The 24618-nt window shown below is 43.3% G+C and overlaps 1 protein-coding gene and 1 pseudogene across 2 annotated transcripts; both read left to right on the forward strand.

Annotated features, from left to right (window-relative positions):
- Window positions 1-408: 408 nt before the first annotated feature.
- LOC309977562 (beta-citrylglutamate synthase B-like) lies at window positions 409-1558 on the forward strand (annotated as a pseudogene). The gene has a single exon. The product of its transcript is annotated as a beta-citrylglutamate synthase B-like (transcript).
- Window positions 1559-18269: 16711 nt separating this feature from the next.
- Window positions 18270-22408, forward strand: SLC25A4 (solute carrier family 25 member 4). Its single transcript, XM_082863961.1, has 4 exons — window positions 18270-18504; window positions 19788-20274; window positions 20799-20939; window positions 21843-22408. The coding sequence occupies exons 1-4, from the start codon at window positions 18394-18396 to the stop codon at window positions 21998-22000; spliced, it is 897 nt and encodes a 298-aa protein (XP_082720087.1). The 5' UTR covers window positions 18270-18393; the 3' UTR covers window positions 22001-22408.
- Window positions 22409-24618: the final 2210 nt, after the last annotated feature.

Consider the following 24618-nt stretch of genomic DNA (forward strand, 5'->3'; position numbering starts at 1 on the left):
AATATATTTATTTATGTGTATATGTATATACGTATATGCATACACACATATACATATACATAATGGATTCATCTATTCTTTCCATGTAAAAAATGAATAATTCTTTAAAAACTCTTTGGCAGGGATTTCCCTGGTAGCACAGTGGTTAAGACTCCACGCTCCCAATGCAGCAGGCCCGGGTTTGATCCCTGGTCGGGAACTAGATCCCACATGCATGCCACAACTAAGAGTTCACATGCCTGGGAGATTTTTCAGCAGAGGACTGAAGCTTCGGCCCTAGAGCTCTCACCTGCCCTTCCTGCCAGCCTGCACTACAGATTTCAGACTCTGTGAGAGCTCCTACATTCCTAGAAAGAGTCTACATTCAGGAGGAAGTAATCCCAGAAAAGGAAGAACAGGCAGATCAAGATGTGTAGCTCTGTGGCCGCCAAGTTGTGGTTTTTGACAGATCGTCGAATCAGGGAAGACTATCCTCAAAAAGAGATCTTACGAGCGTTCAAGGCCAAATGTTGTGAGGAGGAACTGGACTTTAGGGCTGTGGTGATGGATGAGGTGGTGCTGACAGCTGAGCAAGGAAACCTGGGTCTTCGTATCAAAGGAGAACGAATTACTGCTTACCCTCAGGTGCTGGTAGTGAGAGTACCAACCCCTTGGGTGCAAAGTGATAGTGACATCACTGTTTTGCGCCATCTAGAGAAGATGGGATGCAGGTGGATGAACCGACCTCAAGCCATCCTGAACTGTGGTAATAAGTTCTGGACGTTTCAAGAGTTGGCAGGTCATGGTATTCCTCTGCCAGATACCTTCTCTTATGGTGGTCATGAAAATTTTGCTAAAATGATTGATGAAGCAGAAGTACTGGAGTTCCCAATGGTGGTGAGGAATACACGGGGTCATAGAGGCAAAGCAGTTTTCTTGGCTCGCGATAAGCCCCATTTGGCTGATCTAAGCCATCTTATTTGCCATGAAGCTCCATACCTGTTTCAGAAGTGTGTTAAAGAGTCTCATGGAAGGCATGTACGTGTCATTGTTGTGGGAGGCCGTGCGGTTGGCACCATGTTACGCTGTTCAACAGATGGGAGGATGCAAAGCAACTGCTCACTGGGTGGTGTACGGATGATGTGCTCATTGAGTGAACACGGGAAACAGCTGGCTATCCAGGTGTCTAATATCCTGGGAATGAATGTGTGTGGCATTGACCTGTTGATGAAAGACAACGGCTCCTTCTGTGTCTGCGAGGCCAGTGCAAATGTAGGTTTGATAAGGCTTGTAATCTGGATGTAGCTGGTATCACAGCAGACTATGTCACCTCCCTTCTGCCCTCTGGCCGGATCACCTGGCGTATGTCCCTGCTCTCCGCGGTGTCCATGGCCAGTGAGACTAGTGAGCCGGAGCTGGGCCCCCCAGCCAACACTGCTGTCGACAACCTGAGCAAAGTTCCAGCTCTGTTGACAGCGACCCCGAAACCACAGAGCGAGAGCTGCTCACCAAGCTCGCAGGGGGCCTATTCAACGGAAACCAACTGCTAGCCAATGAAATCAAACTCCTGGTGGAGTGATTCCACCAGTAAATAATTAACCAACAAAACCCTTGTAAAACTTCCTTTTTCCCTTTTTTTTTTCTTTTTTTAAACAAACTTGCAATGCTGTTCATGGAAAATGCTCAGGAAGATGAGAGGAAATTTGAGTAGGATTAGTTACGAGGGAAGGAGGGGGAGATAGACGAGACCTTTGCTACTAAGATGTTACTGACTTTGATTTACAAATCCTACAGACAGAGAGGCAGAAGAGGTGAGATACAGAAAAATGTCAGGCTCTCATAGTTACCCTTTTAAATTACTCAAAAATGTGTAGGCTCTCAGGCCACGAAGAACATAATTTTTTCATGGTCTCTTGCTTTTGTTTTTGTACAGTTGGTACAAATTTCAGAGTAGTGTAACTTCACATTGTGTTGTAATCCATGAGGAAGACATCTACCTAAATTATAATTTTTTTAATACAAATCTGAAAATTCAGCCTATACACTATTATCTAGGAGCTTTATGTTCATAGTTATGAAATCTTGAGGGGCTCTTTTATTGACTTTTTCCCCCTTAATTTGGGTAGGAGGGCAACATGGATGTGACCCAATAAAGGTTTTTTTAATGATAAAGTTGTCATGTTTGCACGATAAAAGGGAAATGAACAGTATTGCAATGTCTGGCACACAAAATAACATTTACTCCATTGTACATACAATTGCACTAGTTAAAAATATGTGCATTGACTTGTATTTGTTAGTGTTTTAGCCTTTTTTGAAAGATATATGCTATGTTTATGTTGCTTTTTTTAAAATACATGCTAGTCTTAACATTCCCTGATCTATGCCTGCATCTTTAACAATGCAAAGTGAAGAAAATGCTACCATTTTTGTTAACAAGGCACTGACTTGAAACATGTGCATTTAAAGCCTTTTATTTTTCTCCTTTTTTCTTTTGGTGGTTGGGCATTTAAAGAATAAGGACAAGGAAAAATATTTTGGGGGGCGAATCAAGGGTCTATAAGTTCCTAAGTATAAAGCTGAAGTGATTTCTAATACCAGAGTTATGTATCTGCATTTTTCACATTTTAGGAGGGTGTGTGTGTGCGTGTGCGTGTGTGCATGCGCGTGCACGCTTGCATGTTTATGTGCTTTGCTTTTTGTTTACACCAACCAACCAAAAAGATTCTAGAAAATGGAGCAGGATGGGAAACAGTTTTTTACTTTAAAAAGAGAAAACAACCGAGTTGTTTTCATAACTATAATCTACTGGGTAGAGGTACCCACCTAAATACATGAGGAGAATAGCCGCTTCTTAGGCTTTTGTGTATATGTATGTTGTTTGCTTTTTTCCTTTGGTTCTAGACTGTTCAGTGTGTGATTTATTCCACGCTACATGCTTTTCCTCTGCTTCTTGCTGTGCATTTTCTCCTATTACACATAGGTTTTGGGGTGGGGTGGACTGAACATTTTTGTTTGGGGACTTATTTAGCAGTATTGAGTCTTTTATAGCCCTACACTGAATCCTTCAATATTCTACTCTTTATATTACTTTACTTCTGAGTTTATAAAAGCCCCCAAACTGCATATAATATGAGCCTTTAAACATGGGTAAAACTATCCCAGTGAATGGTTTGGAAGGTGTGTTAAGAAATGGAGATGCTCCAGAGCTCAACGTAAGGAGCAAGTTCCATCTCCCTACAATCCTCTGAAGCTTTTTACCCGAGTCCTTTCTTGTCTCTCCAGCGCTTTTTTCCTTCAGACGGACCTTAAACATAATTTCTTGGACACTACTAGAGAGACTTCGAGGCAATAAGATCAGTATTAACCGGCTCTAACAGACGTTTGATCATGCTTACTTGCACAGTTTTCCCCCCATTTTAAAAAAGGAAGGCAATAAAACTTGTTTTTTCCATAGAATTAAATAATATTAAAATGGAGTGAAAGGTTGATTGTTGACAAACAGAATAGTACCTCTGATCTGTGCAGTGTCTCATTTCACCTTAGAAAAAGATACATAAGAGGAGTTCCTAATTTATTTTAGGATATTCTCATCTCATCTAAAGAATTTGAGTTGTACAGGGTTATTGTGTGACATATTGTGGAATATATAAGTACCTCTGGCTCACTTGGTACTTCTTTTACTAAATGACCATACTTTGGAAGATGCACACTATTCGGGATAGAGAAATAAACAAGGGAGAAGGAATCGCTTAATTAAATCATCATTCATATGTGTGTAGAGACCATCTGGTTGCCACATAGATGATGATACATATACTTTGAATAGTTACATATCACATGTATATAGATTAGTGAATTTTAAAACACAAATAGAACACCCTCTCTATTTGATGAAAAACTCAAGGTTTCTGTTGGGTGGGATAAGGCACCAGGAAAAATGTAGGTAGCCTTTTAAAAAAATTATCAAATTAACCAAGTACATTAGAAGAAATATCTGAGATTATTTCACTGTTAGTTTTACTCACTATCCATCTTTTGTGCAGACACACTATGTTAAAACATAGCCTTACCAACTATTTCTGGATCGTACACTGAATGGACAAGAATGGACATCTTAGAGTTTAAAAACATGAATATCCTCTTGAATTCCCTCAAAAAGTAAGGCAAAGAATATGAGCAAATCATACTGGAAGAACCCAAACAGCCCAGATATTAAGTGAAAGTTAAATATATTTTCATATTTTTCAGTAACTTTCTTAAAATCTTTGCTATTATGAGAGGTAAAAATGTGTATTTATCAAATATGCATAGTTATTTTATCATGCAAAAATCTGAATTATTGTAAAACTATTGTACATTGTGAAAACTGTAATTCTGAATTGTATTTAAAAGTAATTCTTTCTGATACTGTTTTTATGTCACCCACGATGAAAAGCGGACTATGTATATACACAAACACACTAATACGAACTATTCCATTTAAAATTTTTAAGTTATTTTCTTTTGATTGGTCATTTCTGCTGGCTTTAACGCCACTGAACTTTGAAGTATTTCTGTATATGCTATCAAGTAAGAAAATACCCTGGAACATTAGAAAAATCCATCAAGAGACTTGCTTTCGTCAAGCGCTTTATCAGACTTTTGAAAAGGCATCGAAGGCGTTGAAAGAAGTAATTGACTTTCAAGATCATCCCCTCTTTTTCTCAAGAAGAAAACAAAGGAAAAAGAAATTCTCTTCATTCAGTGAGTCCCCAGTCTGGGGTCTGGGGCGCTTAGAGACACTGTGAAATCAAATCTCGCGTTACATTTTTCTCCTGGCTCACTCTTTTTTGAGAAGGTTTATGGGCTACATGGCTGGTGAGACACCATCCCCTCCTAAGAAAATGTAGGTGCTCAGACAGGTAACCTCTGTAGCTACTGTTTTTATTTGTTTGTTTGTTTCATTTCTTTTATAATTTGTTTTTGTTGTACTAGGATATTTTTAAATGTAATATATTGCAGGATTTATAACCAGGTTCACTGCTTTCTTTCCTTTTTTTTCTTAACAAAAAAAAATTTTATTTAAGATACATTTAGGTGCCTTTGAAACTTGGATTTTGGAATGTTTCAGTAGTGGACAGAAATCTGCTGTTGGAATCTTCTAGTCTTCCAGGTTTAATTTGAAATGTTTTTAGTTTTGTTTTGGATTTTTGTGTAGTATTTTATTTCCTTTATACCAATGCCCTTTTGCCATGCTGTTTTGGGGTGGCTGCCTAACTCTAGTGAAAATTCTTTCTATATAAACGAAAATGTGGTGTTTTAAATTCCTTAATGGTTTGCATTTTTAAAATTGTTTTTAAAGAAATATTCTAACTTATTAAAAAAAAAAAAGAGTTTGCATGCCACAACTAAGGAGACTGACTGCTGCAACTAAAGAGTCTGCCTGCTGCAATTAAGGCCTGGTGCAACCAAATGAATAAATAAATAAATAAATAAATATTAAAAAAAAATTCTTTGGCAGATCATGTGTCCTGATTTGGGGCTTGACAAAAACATATTATCATTGTATGTGGGACCACATATACTTTTACATACATAATTATGGAGAAGTACAACTAACTGTTCCTGCCTTGCCCTTAGAGGGTGACTAATAAACCTTTGGCTTGTTAGTGGGTTCATTCTGCCCTTCCTGATATCCAAAGTATATATATATATGTGAATCATTTTTGGCTTGAAGTCATGATCAGAAATGCAACATATGAAGAATCAGTACCAACACAGTGGTTGAATAGCACAAGCCCTGGAGTTTGACAATGACTAGGTTCTGAATCTCTGTCCTGACTCTGCAGTTTGTAACTTCTAATTCTCTCTCTCTGAGTCTCAGTCTCTTCACTTATGAAACGGAAGAAATAACACTCACCTCACAGGGTTGTTAAGAAGTAAACGGTATATTGTATAAAGAGCCTAGGACAGAGTGTGGCAATTAATAGGCCCTCAGCGAATGGCCTTCATGAACACTATGTTGGAACTAGACTGGAGCTGACCAGAGCTCGAAGCCGAATGTAACACAGGGGCAAAAGCTGAGAGAAAATTACAAAGTAAGGCTAGGATTCATCCATTCAACCAGCATTCACTGAGGGTCCACCACATGCCAGGTACCACGCTGGGCGCTGGGGTCAGAAAAGAGAAGGGAGGAGTAAGAGCAGAGGGCAGAAGGCTCCCTACCCCTGACCCTCCCTGTTATTACCTATCTGGATGGGTATGTTCACACTCAAGTCACCTGCTCGGATTCCTTGTGACAATGACAGGGACCTGGACAGCCAAGGAACTGACAAGGAAGATAAAATTAGGAGCCAAGACCTCACTAGTGAATGCAGTGTGGATGAGAAAACACGGACTTTAAAATCAGACAGACAAAATTGTTTGCTTTTTAATAGTTTATCTGCTTACAGAAAAAATGTTAAATTTTTGGTAAAAATTCATTTTAATAAAACTAATTTTAATAAAAGATTAAAATAAGAAAAGTAATAAATGTAATTTCATCACCCAGAGATAATTGATGGTAACATTTTGGTGTTTAGCATTTCTGTTCTTTTTCTGTGCATATGTTTTAATGGTTGAGATTATTATGTATATTATCATAATTAATTACTAATAACTATCAATTCATTATTATAATTAATATAATAGATAAAAATATATCCTAACATTTTGTTCTTTTCACCTAACCTTATTACATGAACATTTTCTCACAGTTTTACAAACTTTGGGGGAAGGATTATTTTACCAGCTGTGTAATATTCCATCCCATGGAAGCTCCACAGTTTACTGTTTCCTTAGCCATTTCCCCAGTATTGGTTACTAGGTTCATTTCACATTCTACCTGTTATGAATAACTCTCTAATGAAGAATTTTACTCAATAAACTGTTCTCTATATTTCAAACTATTTTCTTAGGATAACTTTACATTAGTAGAATAACTGAGTCAGAGAGACTGAATATTTAAGCCTCTTGATAACATTTCCTTCCAAAAATCTATAAATTGGTACTTTCTCCAACAATGTCTAGGAGTGCCAGGATATGAGTTTGAATCTAATTCTACTTCTTATTGACTGAATGATTTGAGGCAAGTTATTTGCCTTCTCTGAGCCCCAGTTTTGTCATCTGTAAAATGGAGATGCCTACCTAACAGATTTATAAAATTTAAAAGATGTGACATGTGTAACTTGGCACAAGTTCTGGTACACTGTCTAAGTTCTCAACCAAAATATTAGCTCCCTTCTCACTTTCCCCTATTGATTTTTCCACTGTTGAGTAAAAAGGAAATACTAAACTTCACGTTTGTTCTATTTCCTATTAGTCAGTCATTTAGAACATAGTTGAAACTTCTTAACCACAAGGCATCTGAAGTAGTTAACTGTACAAATATAGGCACATTGTTTGTATCTGGTTTACACAACCCACTAGATGCTGTGTCACTGAACTAGAAATAAATATTTGGTGCATCTGTTACTGTTACTGCCTTTCTGAACAAGATTAGTGTTTTATATGTTTTTCTTTTTTTATTCTTATGCAAATTATTTACCATCTCTGTTCCCAGTTTCCCCATCGGAAAAATAAAGATAATACCTGTCCTATCTTATTTGTGTAATGAAAGTACTTCTTACTGACCACTGAGGTTTTCACTCACAGATGGACTATATGCACACTGAGTAAGATATGGGTGGGATTCGCCACACATGTCAGAGAGACGTGGAAGGAAAGAGGAAGAAAGGAGCTGACCTTTAACCAGAGCCTGCATTTCACACACATTCAACACACACACACACACACACACCCCAATCATGACAAGTGCATCAGTTTCTCAAATGTTACAGGTAAAGAAACTGAAATGCAGCAAATTTAAGTAATTTCTTCAAGGTCCCAACCTACCATGAGGTGCAGACACAATTCAAATACTAAACTGTATCCTGAGAAGCAGAAGGGCATTCTTACGCTTTAGCAGCTAAGTCATTATTAACACCATTGTGGGACTGAATGAGAAAATCGTTTTTTTTAACTTCCACTTCGTTGCTTAGAGAGAAAAACACAACAAGGTAAATTCACCTGCAAAATTTTGTTAGCTCTGAATATAAAATATGTAAACGAACTCCATCTGGAAGACAGTTCTATTACTGTAGAAAGTACTGAGTATGACCTCTGTGAGGGCATCACGTGCCTGTGACCATGTGTAACCAACATGAGCTTCCTGCTAGGATGACAGTCATATGCAGCTCTTGGAAAGGAGAGGCACAGAAGGAAAAGGATTCTTATAGTACCCAGGGCTCCCGTCCCACACCCCAAAAGGAAGAAAGATGCAGGCCAAAACTGGCCAAGACTGTAAAATAAAATAACTAATATCACAGTAAGTTAAGCCATATGAAATTATGGTTTTGTAGGGCAAAATCAGTCAAATACCATCATTTTCATATGGTTCAACATATACATATGACATTGTTCCAGAAATCGAGAAAGGATTGTTTCTGGAACTGACTTCAAAAGTGACACTTGGTAGTTAGGTTTTGATGAGCTATTCCCTCTAAATTATATCCATCGCTTTTATAATGGAACCATGAAATATTTTGATGGATATTTCAAACTACACAAAAGGAAAATAACTTCATTACAACAAAATCTCTTGTTTTCTAAGTCCTAAACTTCTTTAACTTCTGCACCTGAAAAAATTGCATGTATAATAGGTGGAATAGTATTTGTGTACATTGTGATGGCTGAAATGTGTGATACTTTATAGGTATGTCTATATTACTGCAGATATGGGGGCGGCATTAAATAAGGAACCAACTGCCTTATAGGTGTGTGACCTTGGGCAAAGCTGCTGACCCTCTCTGGGCTTCAGTTTACATCCATGTAAAACAAAGATAATCACCTGCTTCATGGAGCAACTTGTGATTATGACATGAACTGTAATAAAGTAAGGGAGAGGGGACTTCCCTGGCATTCCAGCGGTGAAGACTCTGAGCTTCCACTGCAGAGGGGCGCCCGCTGGATCCCTGGTTGGGGAACTAAGATCCCACATGCTGAGCTGTGGCCAAAAAAAAAAAAAAGAAAAAGAAAAGTAAGGGAGAGATCTTTACAATGATAAAGTGTTATTAAAAGTTGGTTATTATATGTCAATAAAGTGTAATGCTGTAGATGACTGATGCATTATATCTCTGGTTTGAAAGGAGCTTAAATAGATTGTTTCCAGTCCCCTCTTGCAGGGTAAGGAGAGAGCTACCTACAAAGACAGGCTTCTGCTAGATCCCAATTGCTGAATTGAACGAAATTCACCCTGAGGATGAATGGCGGGGCTTTTAACAGCTGCACTCTTGTGGAGGCGGAGACCAGGCCACGGCTGGAGGTGCTTCACATTTTTGCCCTGGCCTGGAGAGGTCATACAGGGCTAGGGCCTCTTCCCAGATTCGAGCACCTTAGTCTCAAAACAGAGGTAGCACCGCCTACCTGGGTTTGCTGAAAGAATTAAACGCGATGATGGATTAAGAGCCAAGTACGGTGCGCAGCACGAAGTCATCGGTGTCCTGCAGGGCGGTAGACTCGAAAACCGAATAAACGAACCTCTGGGGACGGGTGAGGGGCCGGTAGGGAGCTGGATTTAGAGAGTTCGTGATGCCGTTCGTGACGTGTCGGTGTCTCACGGATGCAGGACGACCCGCCCCGGAGGGACCGCGGAAGCTCGGCGGCGTTGACCCCGGGATGTCTCACGCCCGCACCTGTGGGCCGGGGCCACTGGGGGTCAGCCCGCGGAGGGCTGGGGCCACTGCGGGGCTCTCCGGGCAGCGTCTCTCCAGGTCGGTTGCTGCGCAGGGTCCGGGCCGGGCGCCGCGGCGGGACTATGGGGGCGGGAGGGGGCGCGCGCATCCCGGGCCCGCGTTCCAGGTTGACCCGGGCTCCCCCAGCGGCCGAGAGGCGCCGCCGAGAGTCCTGGCGCGCTGGGCTGCTTGGGCTGAAAACCAGGCACCGAGAACGCAGGGGACGCTGGTCCCACCCGGCTTCCAGCCTCTCTTCGGCCCCCGTCGTGCCCCTAGTCCACACACTGGCCGCGTCCCCGCAGCCGCGCGGCTCGGCTGCTTGCTCCCAGGAGTCCGCTCTCCTGTTCCTGAGGAGCCGAGAGGCGCTGGGCTTGGCGCCCTGGGCTCTGCTAGCCGCCGGGTACGGGTTGCCACGGCAACGGGCCCAGCCCCCAGCACCCTCTTCCGCATCACTTCTCCAGAAGCCCGCGGCAGAGCCCTGGGGCTGAGAGGAGGGATGAACGCAGGAGGCCGACCCACCGCACCCAGGGCTGTGTGTCCGCCGCCCCCAGGCCCGACTTCCCCCCGGAGGCACCGGGGAGCGGACAGCAGAGCGGGCGCCAGCCTGGCCCTCCGCGACCTCATGGTCGCGCCCCTGCGCCTCGGGTTGGTGGCCCGGGTTGGGGGACGGCGCTTGAGGCGCCTCCAAACGCAGGGATAGCGGGGTTGCCCGAACTCCAGAAAAAGGCCTAGCAAGAGAGGGTAACTGCAAGAAAGGGGTTAATCTAAACGTAGCTCCGTTCTTTCTACATTAAGCAAATAACCCCGCTGCTCTCTGGGTAAATCAGCCAACGTGGACCGAGTACTGTACCAGGTGCTGCTCGGAAACGCTAACGCCATCCTAGCCGTCTCTGCTTTCTCAAAACAAATTCTGGGGACTTACTGTGTCCCTCTCTACCCAGCTTTTCGGACGAAGAGGTTAGAATAGTTAAACAGATCTACTCTTTACCAGGCCATTCTATTAGCATTTCCCTGCGACGTTTTTTGTATTTTGTTTTGTTTCTCAGCGGAATGGTGGTCGGTGGAGTTAGCGCATGCGTAGCGTTAGCGGGTACGATCAATTATTTTTCCAAAGTGGCTGTGTCGTTTTACATTTCCACAAGCAGTGTATGAGGATTCCAGTTGTTCTGCATTCCTGCCAACGTTTGGCAGTCTGTCTTTTTAAATTTTAGCCTTCTGAGATGTGTGGTGGCATCTCACTGTGGAGTTTTCTTTAGGTTGAACCATATGAAATTGCTGAAAATTGACTTACAGAAATGGCAATGTTATACGATTGAACCAAATTTGCATTTCCCTGGTGAGTAATGATGTCAAACGCCTTTTCATGTGCTTATTAAACTATGAATATAATCCCTTTATCGAAGTCTATGTTTCTGTTCAAGTCTTCATCTATTTTTAAATTGGGCAAAGTCTTATTTTCTCTCTGATTTGTGGTTTGTCTTTTCACTCTTATTGGTGTCTTATGGACTGAACTGTATTCTTCCAAAATTCGTATGTTGAAGCCCTAACTCCCAGTACCTCAGATTGTGATCCTATTTGGAGATAGAGCCTTCAAAGAGGAAATTAAGTTAGAAAAGGGTCATTGTGGTAGGCCCTAATCCAATATGACTGGTGTCCTTATATGAAGAGGAGATTGGAACACAGATACACATAAGAACAACCCCATCACAGAGGAGCGATGTGACCAGGACACAGGCAGCCATCTGCAAGCCAAAGAGAGAGGCCTCGGAAGAAACCAAACCTGCTGACATATTGATTTCGGACTTCTAACCTATAGAATTGTGAGAAAATTAATTTATTGTTTAAACCACCCAGTCTGTGGTATTGATACTCTGTTATGGCATCTTTCACAAACTGATACATGGTATAATAGCTACATGTGATCCCCCCCTAGTGGCCACATTGAATAATATTATGAAATTCAAGCAATTCTTCCAGAGAGCATCTTATGCACAGCAAGCTGCACATATTTGACCACTGTGTCAGTTCCGAATTAATTTGACGTCAGTGTTTTCTGCAGCAGCAAATAAATTGGCATCACAGTCCAGAGAGATACTCAGTGCCTAAATAGACCAAGAGAGAAAACTTGGCATTCTCAGAACCTGGCAAAACAGTAGCCACCTAAAATAATTAATAACAATTATAGTGTTATTAGCACCTTAATATGTAAGTCAGAAACATATATAATGGTTGACATAGGATATTCATGGTAGATAAATAATGTAAATGGTAACTTTCAAGGACATGAACAAGGAGGACAAATAGAAATTATAAAATGGCACAAGTAAAAATTTAAAATATGTGTAGTGATTCCCTGGCAACTTCCTGTGAATCTATAATTATTTAAAAATAAAAATTTTAAAATACCAATGGTCACAACAAATGGAAATGGGTCCAAACTCTCCAGCTAAAAGAATAAGAGTATCAACTTAGACTTTTTTAAAAAGGGGAAAAGAAAATATAAAAGTTTATGGAAAATATACCTCAAATATACAGAATGGTTGAAAGTAAAGGAGTAGAAAAAGATAAACTAGGCAAATACAAACCAAAGAAAAGCAGGTATTTCTCTGTTCATTTAGGGGGTTAAGAATTTAGGGCACAAATATCACTACAGATAAAGAGGACTAAAACTTAATGATAAAAGTTAAATTCACCAAGAAGGTATAACAATTCAAATTTTCTTTGCCTTTAAGAACAAAGCCTTAAAACGTATAAAGGAACATTTGTCACAACTACAGGAGAAATTGACAAATCCACCACTGAAATGGCTATGATTTTACATGGCGGGCACACATTAGAGACAATCATATTTCTGCTAGTATATTTACTCCTACTTTATATGATGAAATCCTATGTACCCACATTTCATAGTGCTACACCAAAGTTAAGGTGGGTTCCAGGTGCTCCATTATTGAAAAATTTAAGAACTAGTACACCAGACAGAAAGAAAAAGACAAATACCATATGATATCACTTATATGTGGAATCTAAAATAAGACACAAATGAACTCATCTACAAAACAGAAACAGACTCACAGACATAGAGAACAGACTTGTGGTTGCCAAGAGGGAGGGGAGATGGGGGAGGGATGGTTTGAGAGTTTGGGATTAGGGTATGCAAACTATTGTATATAGAATGGATAAACAACCAGGTACTACTGTGTAGGACAGGGAACTATATTCAATATCCTGAGATAAACCATAATGGAATATAAAAAAGAATATATATATATATATATATATATATCTGAATCACTTTGCTGTACAGCAGAAATTAACACAACATTGTAAATCAACTATACTTCAATAAAAATAAATAAAACATCATATAGGTTCACTGTAAAAATAAACAAACTAGTGCACTAGAAATTGAAGCTTGATATTTCCCTACTCATTTAAAAAACATTTATTGAACAACTATTGTGTTTAATACATCATGGAGCTTGTATGTTAAACGAGTCAGTTACTGTGCCTATTTAGTTTAGCCATTTAATAGAAATGCAAAAGTTGGAGTCTCACAGAGATTTATAGAGTAAACTGCCCTGACGGCCCTCCCTCTCAACACTCCCTCCCTCTGTCTCTCCCTCTCAATTAAGTCTACATCTCCTTCTTAAAGAAATGTGCTTGACAGAATGAGCAACGGTGGTTTCCGAAACTGTGATATGCCTTTAGTATATTGTTTTTTTTAATTAAGAAAATACCACAGCAAGTACAAATACTGCCCCACAAACTCAACTGTGCAAAGCAATTTAATTTCTATGAAGAGGCTCCCTTTTGCCAAGTGGTAGAAACAGTTTGGGTCCCCTTTTTCTCTCCACCGCTTTCCGGTGGATTCCCTCTACATTCCAGGGATGTCTGTAGCACTAAGTCTGGGGAGGAAGGGCACGTGGTCTGGATCACCTGCCAGGTCCTCCCTTATTCCCTTCTGGTCTTCAGTCATTGCCACGCCAAGGTCACGCCTGACACTTGCCTCATTTCCAGCCACAGGGCTCTTCAGGTCGGTCTTGCCCTCGGCTGACTTTGGTATCCTTGGTTACAGAATGGTATTCTGGTGCTCTCACGCCACACAGGGGCAGGAGGAATGTAATGGGTTTTTCTAGGGTCCTTCACCTGAGCAGGCAGGTGCCTGGGATTTGTTCTGTTCCCTTTCATGCTGGATGAACTCTGCAAGGCTGTCTCTGACTGTGTCCTAAACCACCACCCAGCCATGTCTCCCTGGCTTCTCACAGCCTCCCTGGGCTTGGGAGAGTACAGGGCCCCGTCTCCTGAAGACCCAAACGAACATATCCCTCCTTGCTTTCTCTCTAACTCTCTTCCTTTCTCCGCAGGTTTGGGAAAACTTGAGGTAATCTTTGAAAGGGTGGGCTGGGCAGGAAGTTCTGCTTTCCCTCAGGTATTCTACCAAATCTCCTGTGTAGATGTGAATTCTTTCTCTTCCTTTGGAAATTCGAATGCCAAGAATAGACTGTTTATTTTCTTTGCTTTCTGAATGTTTTCTTTTTCTGAGGCCATGACACAGAATGTCTAGCTGACTGAAAAAGGAAGGGTCATGGGGTAAAAGCAAGCATACGGGGGAAAAGACTTCCTATATTAAAATAGCAACATGTTGTTATTCAACAGTACAGATGAGCAAAAATGGACTCTTGGATAACACTTATTAAACACTGATTTAAATAATAACAGGAATAAAGCAAGTATTTAAAAAAAGCAATTCTAGGATAAAGAAACACTAAATACTGGGGAAGCCAGTTCGAAATGTACAACACTTACCAGTCAGGACAACTCCAGGTGAGTATTGGTTTTATACATAGAGGCTGTAGTTCAGTGAAATCAGAAGCCCGTAAATCATGAAGGGTGCTCGGTTATGATCAGAAGACATTATTACACATCCATAAAAATGAGCTTGACTGTATTACAGAAGACTGAAAATGCTTACTGGGGTCGCGGATGAAGTAAAGAGCAGGTACTAAGATTGGGTGGGAGAGAAGAGGTTATGGGTCTCTTTAGGAAGGGGGTGTCCAACTCTGTGAGTGGGGGACAGGCTGCAGGGGCTGAAAGCTTGCAGGCTCCTCCCACCAGCAACTGCTGAGCCAACTTCTCCAGGGAGGAGGGACTTCTGGGAGAAGAAATCCCTCTGACCATCTTTTTGATGATTCAGGGGCTCCTCTGCCCCAGAAGTCACCTCCTTTAAATAATAATGCCTAAGATCCTTCTAACAAAACTTTTGTGTCCTAAGCGTTCCTAAAATAAAAATACAAGTTCTGACTCAGGTAGCACATTGAAAGTCATTCACCTGGAAGTACAACCACAGGCCTACTTGGACCCTTGTCTCACCACCTTGGAACACCCTTATAGACAGCACAAGTATGTCTGTTCCTGCCATGTGAGCTTCTCTAGGGCAGCACTCTTACCTTTCTGATTTTTGTATCACCAGTGCCCAACAGTGTTTGGTGTCTAGAGTAGGCATGCAATAATGCTTGTTGAAAGATGAAAAGGAAATGAATGAATGAATGGTGAGTGAATGGTTCAGATCATTTCTATTTTGATGGATAAAGGAAGGAGGAGAGTGGATACCCAAGGAGTTGATCACTAAAGGGTAAGCAGTTTCTACAATGAATAAATAGGTTAAAAAGAAGACAGATTTTGTAGTTGCATAATTTTCTTGGCATGAGCTAAGTAGGAGCTGGTAGTTGGAGTGTTTTGCATGAATACACATGATTTCTGAAGGCATGTGATGTGTGTGTGCCCTTTAAAAAGGACTTTACTATTAAGACACTTTCTTATAAAGAATTTGTTAATTAAGGTATCGTTCTAATTAATTAAGCTGCCCCAAGCGAGAACTGTGGAGAAATATAGCATTTGTTTTGTTTGGTCTTTTGGAAACGATGCATCAATGCATGAAAATGAGTCTACTTCAATCTTTGATTGAAATTCAGCAATTCATGTATGGTCTTATATGATCAAAAAATAAATTTTCAGAATTCATTCCTCTTTGTTTAAGGCCGGAGTTTACCACATGAACAAATAGTAATAGTGTGTTCTACTTCATTGCAGTTTTAGAGGTACACCTACACGCAGGCAGTGCGTTAGCCCCACCATCACCAAGTCCTTAAGTGTTTTTTGTTTAAATTTCTTGCGCCTTTTTCTCTTTAGCAGCTCCCGTTCTCTAGTCCCAATTTGGTAAAAAGAGACTAATTCTTTAAAAGCTGCCACTAAAATCCCAAAACCCACTCAATACACTACTCTCATTTCTACATAGCCCTCCCCCCATCCCACCCCAGTCTCCAGGACACCATGCCACATTTGAAAGCAGAGTTTTCTCTCTTAATCTCAGATGCCTTGTCCATCCTCAGGCTGGCAGAAAGCCACCAAGTACTGGGATTGGCAGGCAGGCGCATGTTCTACTGAGCGCCATTTTCACCCCTGCCTGTGTAAGTGATACCCAGATCTTGTGATCACAGACAGCCCATGCTCCTGGGGGCATCTGAGGCCTCTCCTTTCTGAGAAAGCCCATGGGGGGAGAGGACAGTGTGCAGATGTCCACGGAAAACCTCTTGTCAAGGATTCCAGCTACAGCTCCTCTGACGTGACAGGATAATTGGACAGGAGCCAAGGAGAGATATGATATCTCCCACTTAGGAAATACTAAAAATTCTGATTGGTAAAATTAAGTGTAACAAAGATGATAAAACTTCCTGAATTAATATAAGTTAATATTTAACTTAAATGTCTGTTTAAAAAAACTTGTGATGTTTAAATAACTGAACAGCTCGACAGTAAAAATAAATCCAGGCATATAGGCAGACAAAACTTTTGTTTGTTTGGCCACATCTCACAGCTTGTGGGATCTTAGTTCCCCAACCAGGGATTGAACCTGGGCCCCAGCAGTGAAAGCACGGAGTCCTAACCACTGGACCACCAGGGAATTCCCAATTTTTTGAGTTTTAAGAGGTTGTGGACTTTTCTGTTTATGCTGAATCCTTGACCTTCTGCCTGCTCTGACCTCTCACCTGGATTTCTGGACTCTAGTCTTCTCCAACCTCAGATAAACGCGTACCCTTTGTGGTCCTGGCACCCAACTACGTGACCTCAGCTCTACTGAAGCCTCCAAACCCAGAGTGACACAAAGCTGCAGCTCACTCAATGCCTAACATGATATCTGTCTGCACTCAACAGCAAGCTTGTGAAAAAAGTGAATAAACTTTGTCCAGTGTACAAACGAACATTAACAAACATGGCAAGAGAATTGGATAGTGTAAAGAGTTTAGAGCAATCATTCTAGGGGAAGGAACAGCTGTATTTGAAAACCTGTATGATCATATGAACTGTCTAGAAAAAATGTTAAGGAAAATCAAAGCTCATAGTAATATATTTTCTTCAAAAATACTCCACACATTAATTGCAATCCATTCCTAGGACTAGATAGCATATATCTCCCCCACCCCAGGTGTCTATTAAAAAGAGGCAAATACAGTCAAGGATTCGACCTTCTCTTACTTGACATCCCGGTCACCCAGCTACTCCAATGGGAAGGGTAACAGCACTGACCCTCAGAAAGCCGCCAGCTGCCCGAGAACATTCCGCCCAGAATATGTGCTGAGATTCCATTGAGAGCAGGGTGGAACATCAAGCCCTTAAGGGATTAAAAAAAAACAAAAAACAAAAAAACGTATCCTGTATCCTATAAGGTCCTTGGGGCTATGTATCATGGGGTTACAGGCTGACCCAATAGAAAAACAGCACACACACACACAACTTGCTAAAATATTGCTAAAAGTATTCACCTAGTGGCGCCCTGCACTCGGCCTGTCCTGGTGGCGCAGAGCCCCCGGCACAGAAACATTTGATAGCAGAATGAAGGCCTGAACGATTGAATGGTGAGAAGAGGGGAATCAGCGAGTTGCCAAATTAGATGAAGCAACCATAGCATCAAGTGACGTTCGTGTATTTATTTTGGCGGATCTTATCTGTGAACGCGCACAACTCTTTAGAGGCCCACATCCAGGCAGGGAGCTCTGGTGAGGGACACAGTTACAAGGAAGAAGAAGAAAAAGTAGCATTTCAGGCCTTGGCCAGGGGCGGGTCGCGGGCAGGCCCGAGGCTAAAGCGAGTTGGGCTGGAGGCTGCAGGTCCTGTGTCTGAGTCCAGGTAAGGCCCGGGACTAAGCCTCCTTGTGCTATAAATACAGCGGCCCACATGCTGCACAGACACTGTGTTCCCTCTGCTCGCGGGACAGATAACATGAATTCGCCCTTTAAACGTCCCAAGTAAAGGCACAGTACCCGGCCCACCCCTGCCTCCCGGAAGCGCCTTCGCCCCCTTTGCCCTCTGCAGAGGAGGGGGCTGGCAGGGGTGGGGTGGGGTTCCGCGCACCTGTCCAGCCAATGCGCGGGGCGCGCACGGCCCCGGGGTCCCTACTCCTCTCGCGAGAGGCTGGGCGGGGCATATAAGGCCGGCTGCGGGGGGGCGGGGGCACGATCGGCCCCTTCGCGTCGCGCAGGGACAGAGCCGGGGACTCTGTGCCTGGCCAGGCGAAGAGAGCGAGAGCGCGGCTCCCGGAGGCGGTGTGCGCCCGGCTGTCACCATGAGCGACCAGGCTTTGAGCTTCTTGAAGGACTTCTTGGCTGGCGGCGTCGCCGCTGCCATCTCCAAGACCGCGGTTGCCCCCATCGAGAGGGTCAAACTGCTGCTGCAGGTGGAGACCGAGCGGGCGCGAGCGCGGCGAGCTGGGCGCGGGGCGGGGCGCGCGGAGCCCGGGCGAGCTGCGGGGCGAGGGGAAGCGGGGCGCCGCCGAAAATCCGCTGTAGGCCTGGGCCCGGCGAGCGGCCTGCGAGAAGGGGAAGGTGCCCTCTGCTCAGAGTCAGGTCCAGCGTCAGTCAGTAGCGGGTTCCCGGTGTCGGGTGGCGCCCCGTGTGCGGGTGTCTATATATGGAAACCCACCCGGAGTAGGTTGCAGCCAGCCAGATCCTGCTCGGGGACAGCGCGGACACTCAGGCTTCTTGGGTCGGCCTCACCTCTTGATTTTCAAAGCCCCTTGCATCCTCTTACCTGCATCCACCTTTTACAATAAAAACATCAAAATAATAATTACTCGAGATTATTACGATGTCCCATGCGCTGTGCTGTAGGCTGACATATCTATTATTCATTCATCTTTGTATGACCTCTGTAAGGTAGGTATTATTTTTCCCCATTTTGCACATAAAGAGATTTTGAGAGACTAAGAAACAATTTTCAGAATAAACATAGATCGCTTTACTCATCCTTTCCCCAAGTCTTTTCCTCCCCAGCCTGGTCTCTGAATGGTTTGTTCTCATCATCCCATGTATCCTTTTTTTTTTCACTTGCCCAAAAGGCAAGGGCCCCTCCAATGAGGAATTGGGCGTTTTCAATTTGGGAGTCAAAATGATCAGTAACAAGAAAAACCCCAACAAATTGCCCACGGCAACAAACCCCTCAATAATTAATTACTTGGATAATCCTCTTGAAAAATTTCAGGCTTGAATGCCTAGTGGATTCCTTCTCCTGCTGTTAGAACATCTACTACTCAGAGATCCTGGTCTCCAGGGAGACTAGAGAGAGACTGAGGAATTCTCATCTCCTGCCGATCATGTCTGTCAAATCAGAGCAGGTGTCCTTTGGGGCAAGGATCTTTAATCATTTCTATCTCCCAGTAAGCCCCTAGTATAGTTCTGGCACCTACGGAAAAATGCAACAAATAAATGACTCCCTTTATGTAATCAAATCGTCCTTTCTGTTTATTTGGAGCAGAAACTTTTCTCCCAAATGCCCTGATAATTGAGGCAAAATTGGGTTTGGGGGGCACATTATCCAAGTAGCTAACACATTTACTCAGTATTCATTTAATTTCCCCATACTTTTTAAACAAGGAGATCCAGGAAGTGCAAACCTTGTTCTCCTGTCGTCTTTCCTTCTCTTTGCCCTGCCTGTCCTCCACCACCCTCCTCCCCTCCACAGGTCCAGCATGCCAGCCAACAGATCAGTGCTGAGAAGCAATACAAAGGGATCATTGATTGCGTGGTGAGAATCCCCAAGGAGCAGGGCGTTCTCTCCTTCTGGAGGGGTAACCTGGCCAATGTGATCCGTTACTTCCCCACCCAAGCTCTCAACTTCGCCTTCAAGGACAAGTACAAGCAGATCTTCCTGGGGGGCGTGGACCGGCATAAGCAGTTCTGGCGCTACTTTGCCGGTAACCTGGCTTCCGGTGGGGCAGCTGGGGCCACCTCTCTCTGCTTTGTCTACCCGCTGGACTTTGCTAGGACCAGATTGGCCGCCGACGTGGGCAAGGGTGCTGCCCAGCGTGAGTTTACTGGTCTGGGCAACTGTCTCACCAAGATCTTCAAGTCTGATGGCCTGAGGGGTCTCTACCAGGGTTTCAATGTCTCTGTCCAGGGCATCATTATCTACAGAGCCGCCTACTTTGGAGTCTATGACACAGCCAAGGGTGAGAGAAGGGCATCAGGGGGTGCAGAGCGGGGAGGAGGGTGTGTGCAGAGAGGATCCTGAGAGATCTCTAACTGATAAAGGACTTTGTATTTGTTAATCTTGTTTGTCCCTTGCCCTGGCTTTAAACTGAGGCTTCTCAGTGAGGAGTTGTTGAGGCGTGGATCAATAGCTGGGGGATTCTCCTTGTCCTCTACTGACATAAACTGGCCTTGAGTTATTCGGCGGGGACGCATGAAGGGGGAGCCCAGCTCCCTCTATCAGTTGCCAAGTTTAACTTGGAGCCACTTCAACATGCCCTGTGCACTGCGCACAGCTCTGGCTTTGAGGATCCAGGGAGTGTGCCACCAACTTTTGTTGGCTGCCTGGTTACTCATGAGGCACCCCACGAAGGGCAGACTCTTCTGGAAGGGTAGGGCATGGAGTTGGAGGTGTGGTGGCCTGTTCTCCATCCCCACCTGCTTTTTGCTCAGCTGCTCAGAGGAATCATGTCATGGTCATTTGGTTTCTTGGCTCTTCCCACAGGGATGTTGCCTGACCCCAAGAATGTGCACATTATCGTGAGCTGGATGATTGCCCAGACTGTGACGGCGGTCGCAGGGCTGGTGTCCTACCCTTTTGACACTGTCCGCCGTAGGATGATGATGCAGTCTGGTCGGAAAGGGGGTAAGCCTGAGACCTATCAGAATCTTATTTTTCTGCTCAAGGAGAATACTAGTTAGTGCTCATTTCAGCCTTCACTATTCTAAGTTGTTAAAATTGTGCTAAGAATTTAGGAAAGAAAGATGATAATGAATCCTCCCCAACATTCTCAACTATTCCTTTAAAAAAAGATATTTTATTTTTATCAAAGAAATGGTAACACCAAAAACGGGATATTTAGAAGTGAACTTAACTAGGTATCTAGCATCATAGAGGCCTTCGGCCCTTTTCCCTTAGAGCCTGGGTGCAGAAACAAGGGGAAAGAATTGAAGTAGTCAGCTAGTTTATTTAAAAATACTTCTTCTCTTATCTAGTTATTACAAGTATTATTGGGGAGGGTGATTTAACTGGGGGAGAGATGGCCTGAAGCAGTCTGTTGCGATAGGAAACGTTTTGGCTTCCATAGGTTGAAACATATGAAATTGCCATGTTTACAGTTAAAAAACATCGAATGTTGGCCGTTTCTTATGGTTCAACCTAATAATTGCATCTCTTATTTTAACCTTAGGCAGTACAATCTGAGATTAGGCCTCAGTTTTCTCATCCATAACAAAGGGGACCACCCAGCTTAATACTTCCGCTTCACCCAGCTCCCTTCCTGTTTCTCTGTTTGACTTCTGTGAATTAGCTGGTTCATCACCCCAGTTCTTCAGTTGATCTTGAGTTGAGCTGAAGTAGGAATCACCAGAGACCCCTGCCTCAGCAGTTATGCAGGGGGAGGGGACATCCCGTTGAATGTGCATAGAGCTGGGCGGAAGGCTCAAAGTGACCTTTATAACACTGATGACTATGTGGGCAGATGTCTTTTGGAGGAAAAGTCTCTTTCCCCCAGACTTATGGAGCCCTTACCAACATTTGTTTCCACAGCGGATATTATGTACTCTGGGACAGTGGACTGCTGGAGGAAGATTGCAAAAGACGAAGGACCCAAGGCTTTCTTCAAAGGCGCCTGGTCCAATGTGTTGAGAGGCATGGGCGGTGCTTTTGTATTGGTATTGTATGATGAGATCAAAAAATATGTCTGATGTAATTAAAACTCAAGTTCATTGGTTCCAGATCCATTGTGTGGTTTAATAGACTCTTCCTAGGGGAAGTAAAAAGAAAGATCTGGGATGAAACCAGATTGAAAGGAATACCTCAGGGGGAAAAAAAAAGGCTTCATTGAGTATTCATTAAACCACAAATGTATTTTGTATTTATTTTACATTTAAATTCCCACAGCAAATAGAAAAGAACTTATCATACTTATATAATTAACTGAAGACACAATAATGAATAACTGAAGGTGAAATGTCAGTAAAGACCACTTAATGCACGATATTTTACTGAATTCTTCTTAACTGCCAAATGGATTAAAATCATAAGACCATCCATCTTATTTTCTAGCATGACTCATTTATAACTCCGTGGCCAAGCTTCTAAATGTCAGATATTATACTGTGTATCATGTGAGCACCTACAGGGCTTAAAGTTCTGGTTTTCAAACTGAAATAGGTTATGCCGTCTCTCTTCACCTTACCTCCTACGATGCTGCTGTAGACTCCTAGTGGTAACACGGATCGTAGCTTCTATAATCTTACCTTACTTTATGCACTTTCATACTGTCTTCAGGAACTCTGAGGTTCCACTAAAAGCTTTAAATCACAGTTTCAAGAGCTTTGCATAATTAGGAAGTGCTCTGTATTTGTGCCTTTAGAGAATTGTGATGCTTGGAATTTTATGACCGGTAGACAGTATTCACTGAAAATCAGTTAGCAAGCTGGTATTTAATGCCTGTTAGGTCCTGTGGAAGATACAAAAAGGCAGGAGCCTATTCTGAAAAAAAGCTTAAGTGGGGTTAGGAGAGAGGAGTGACATGGCATTGTTCGATAATGTAACGTTCAATACAGTGAATCCTGGCTGAGTAGGGACTAGAAGCCGGGAGATGAACTGGTGGGGCGGGGAGGGGGGCGGTGGTAGAAGGTGGGCCTTGAAAGAAAATAACTAGATTTAAATACGTGGGTATAGAAAGTATCTGCCAGCACTTCTTTTCAGCAACAATTTATCAAGACCTAGAGGAAGAGGCAGTTTTGGATTTGGCTCTCATAAACCTGTTTGCGAGAGGAAAGGAAGCATTACTGGTGCAGAAGAGCACGCGGTTCATGTGGCCCTTGCTTGCTGGGAGTGACCTGGAGGAAACAAGTCCCTACCTGCTGGCGAAGCCTGGAGGGCAGGCACGTGTCTTTTGTGGTTCTCCTGACAGGTGGTTGAAGGGCATCTCGGTACCCTCTGTGTTTTTGTTTTTGTTTTTGGCTGCAGGACCTTAGTTCCCCGACAAGGGATTGAACCCAGGCCATGGCAGTGAAAGCACAGCGTCCTGACCACTGGACCGCCAGGGAAGTCCCGGTACCCTCTGTTCTTTACCCTTCTTCCCAATCTCTTCTCCTTACTCCCGCCTCCCCGGTAAAAAATCGGCTGCCTCATTTCACTCTAGTAACTAAGGTCTGTGTTTGGCCACCTCCAAGGTTACATCCTTCCTAATATAGCAGTTGTCTCTGCCGCTGGAAAAGGCCAGAGAGCTCAAAAGAAAGTCTCTTAAGGCCATCTCGAGGCCAGGCCACAAACGCTGGCTGTTAGGCGCCTTCTGGATACCTTGTCCTCATTGGCTTTCCAATGCTAAGGATGATAGAAACGGCCCAAGTTCTGTTGCTGATGGAGAGAAAAGAAAAGCAGGGCAGGCTAGGAGGACAAATACTTTTGTGAGGTATATCTCAAAGTAAGGCCAGCCCTTTGAGTATTTTCAAGCCTAAGAGTTAGCTGGGGGTGCGGGAGGTGGGGTATGAGAAGCAGGTGGGCCGTGTGAGCAGTGAGTGAACAGCGGGCCCTCCCTGGCAGGAGCGGGAAGTGGAGAAGGGGACTGAACCTTTATTAGTGTCACTATCCCCCTTCTGCACGTGACCCAGACGTTGGCCTCCTCCATCCCTGTGAGTGTTATCCCTGAGGCATCGGGAGCGGAGATTTGTGTAAGGAGCCTGTGGAATCCGTCCTCAGCCCAGCTCCTGAGCACACCCAGAACCCCCAGACCCCTCAGCCTCTGACAGGCAGTATCTCTGCTTACTGTCCTAGCTCTGCAGTCTTCTCACCATGCAGAGCTGTTAGGCTTGAAGGTCTGGAGGGTTGGGAAGTGTTTAAAGTAACAGCTGGGAATGGAGTGTCCCTCCCCCAGGGATTCCTCACTAGCCCTTTCCTGCAGAGCTCTCTCCCTAAATGCACCCCTTCTCTTACTACCACCCCCAATAAGCCCTTTTCATTTTTTATGGATATTCTCCCTAAAAGCCTCACCTATGGGTATCTTCTGTCTTTTTAGCCACCTTATTTTGTATTTTGAGTGTATGGGAAAAAGTATGGAGGCTGACAGAGAAGGCAGCTCATAAGGGTAACTTTGAAAGAAAGCTCGCCTCCATGGTTTGTGATTAAACCTCAATTAACTGAATAATGGCTTCCATTCTGTTTTACTTTGTGTAGAATATGGACCATAAACTGTGCTGCGGCAAAATTTAAAAACACCTACAGCGTGCAACGCAAACTCAGGACAGTAATCATCTTTTTCACTGCCTTGTGCCTGGGACATGGGTGGTGTTTGATACGTATTTGTTGAATGCAA

This window comes from Leucopleurus acutus, assembly GCF_964270905.1.
Source record: "Leucopleurus acutus genome assembly, chromosome: 21".
NCBI classification, from domain to species: domain Eukaryota; kingdom Metazoa; phylum Chordata; class Mammalia; order Artiodactyla; family Delphinidae; genus Leucopleurus; species Leucopleurus acutus.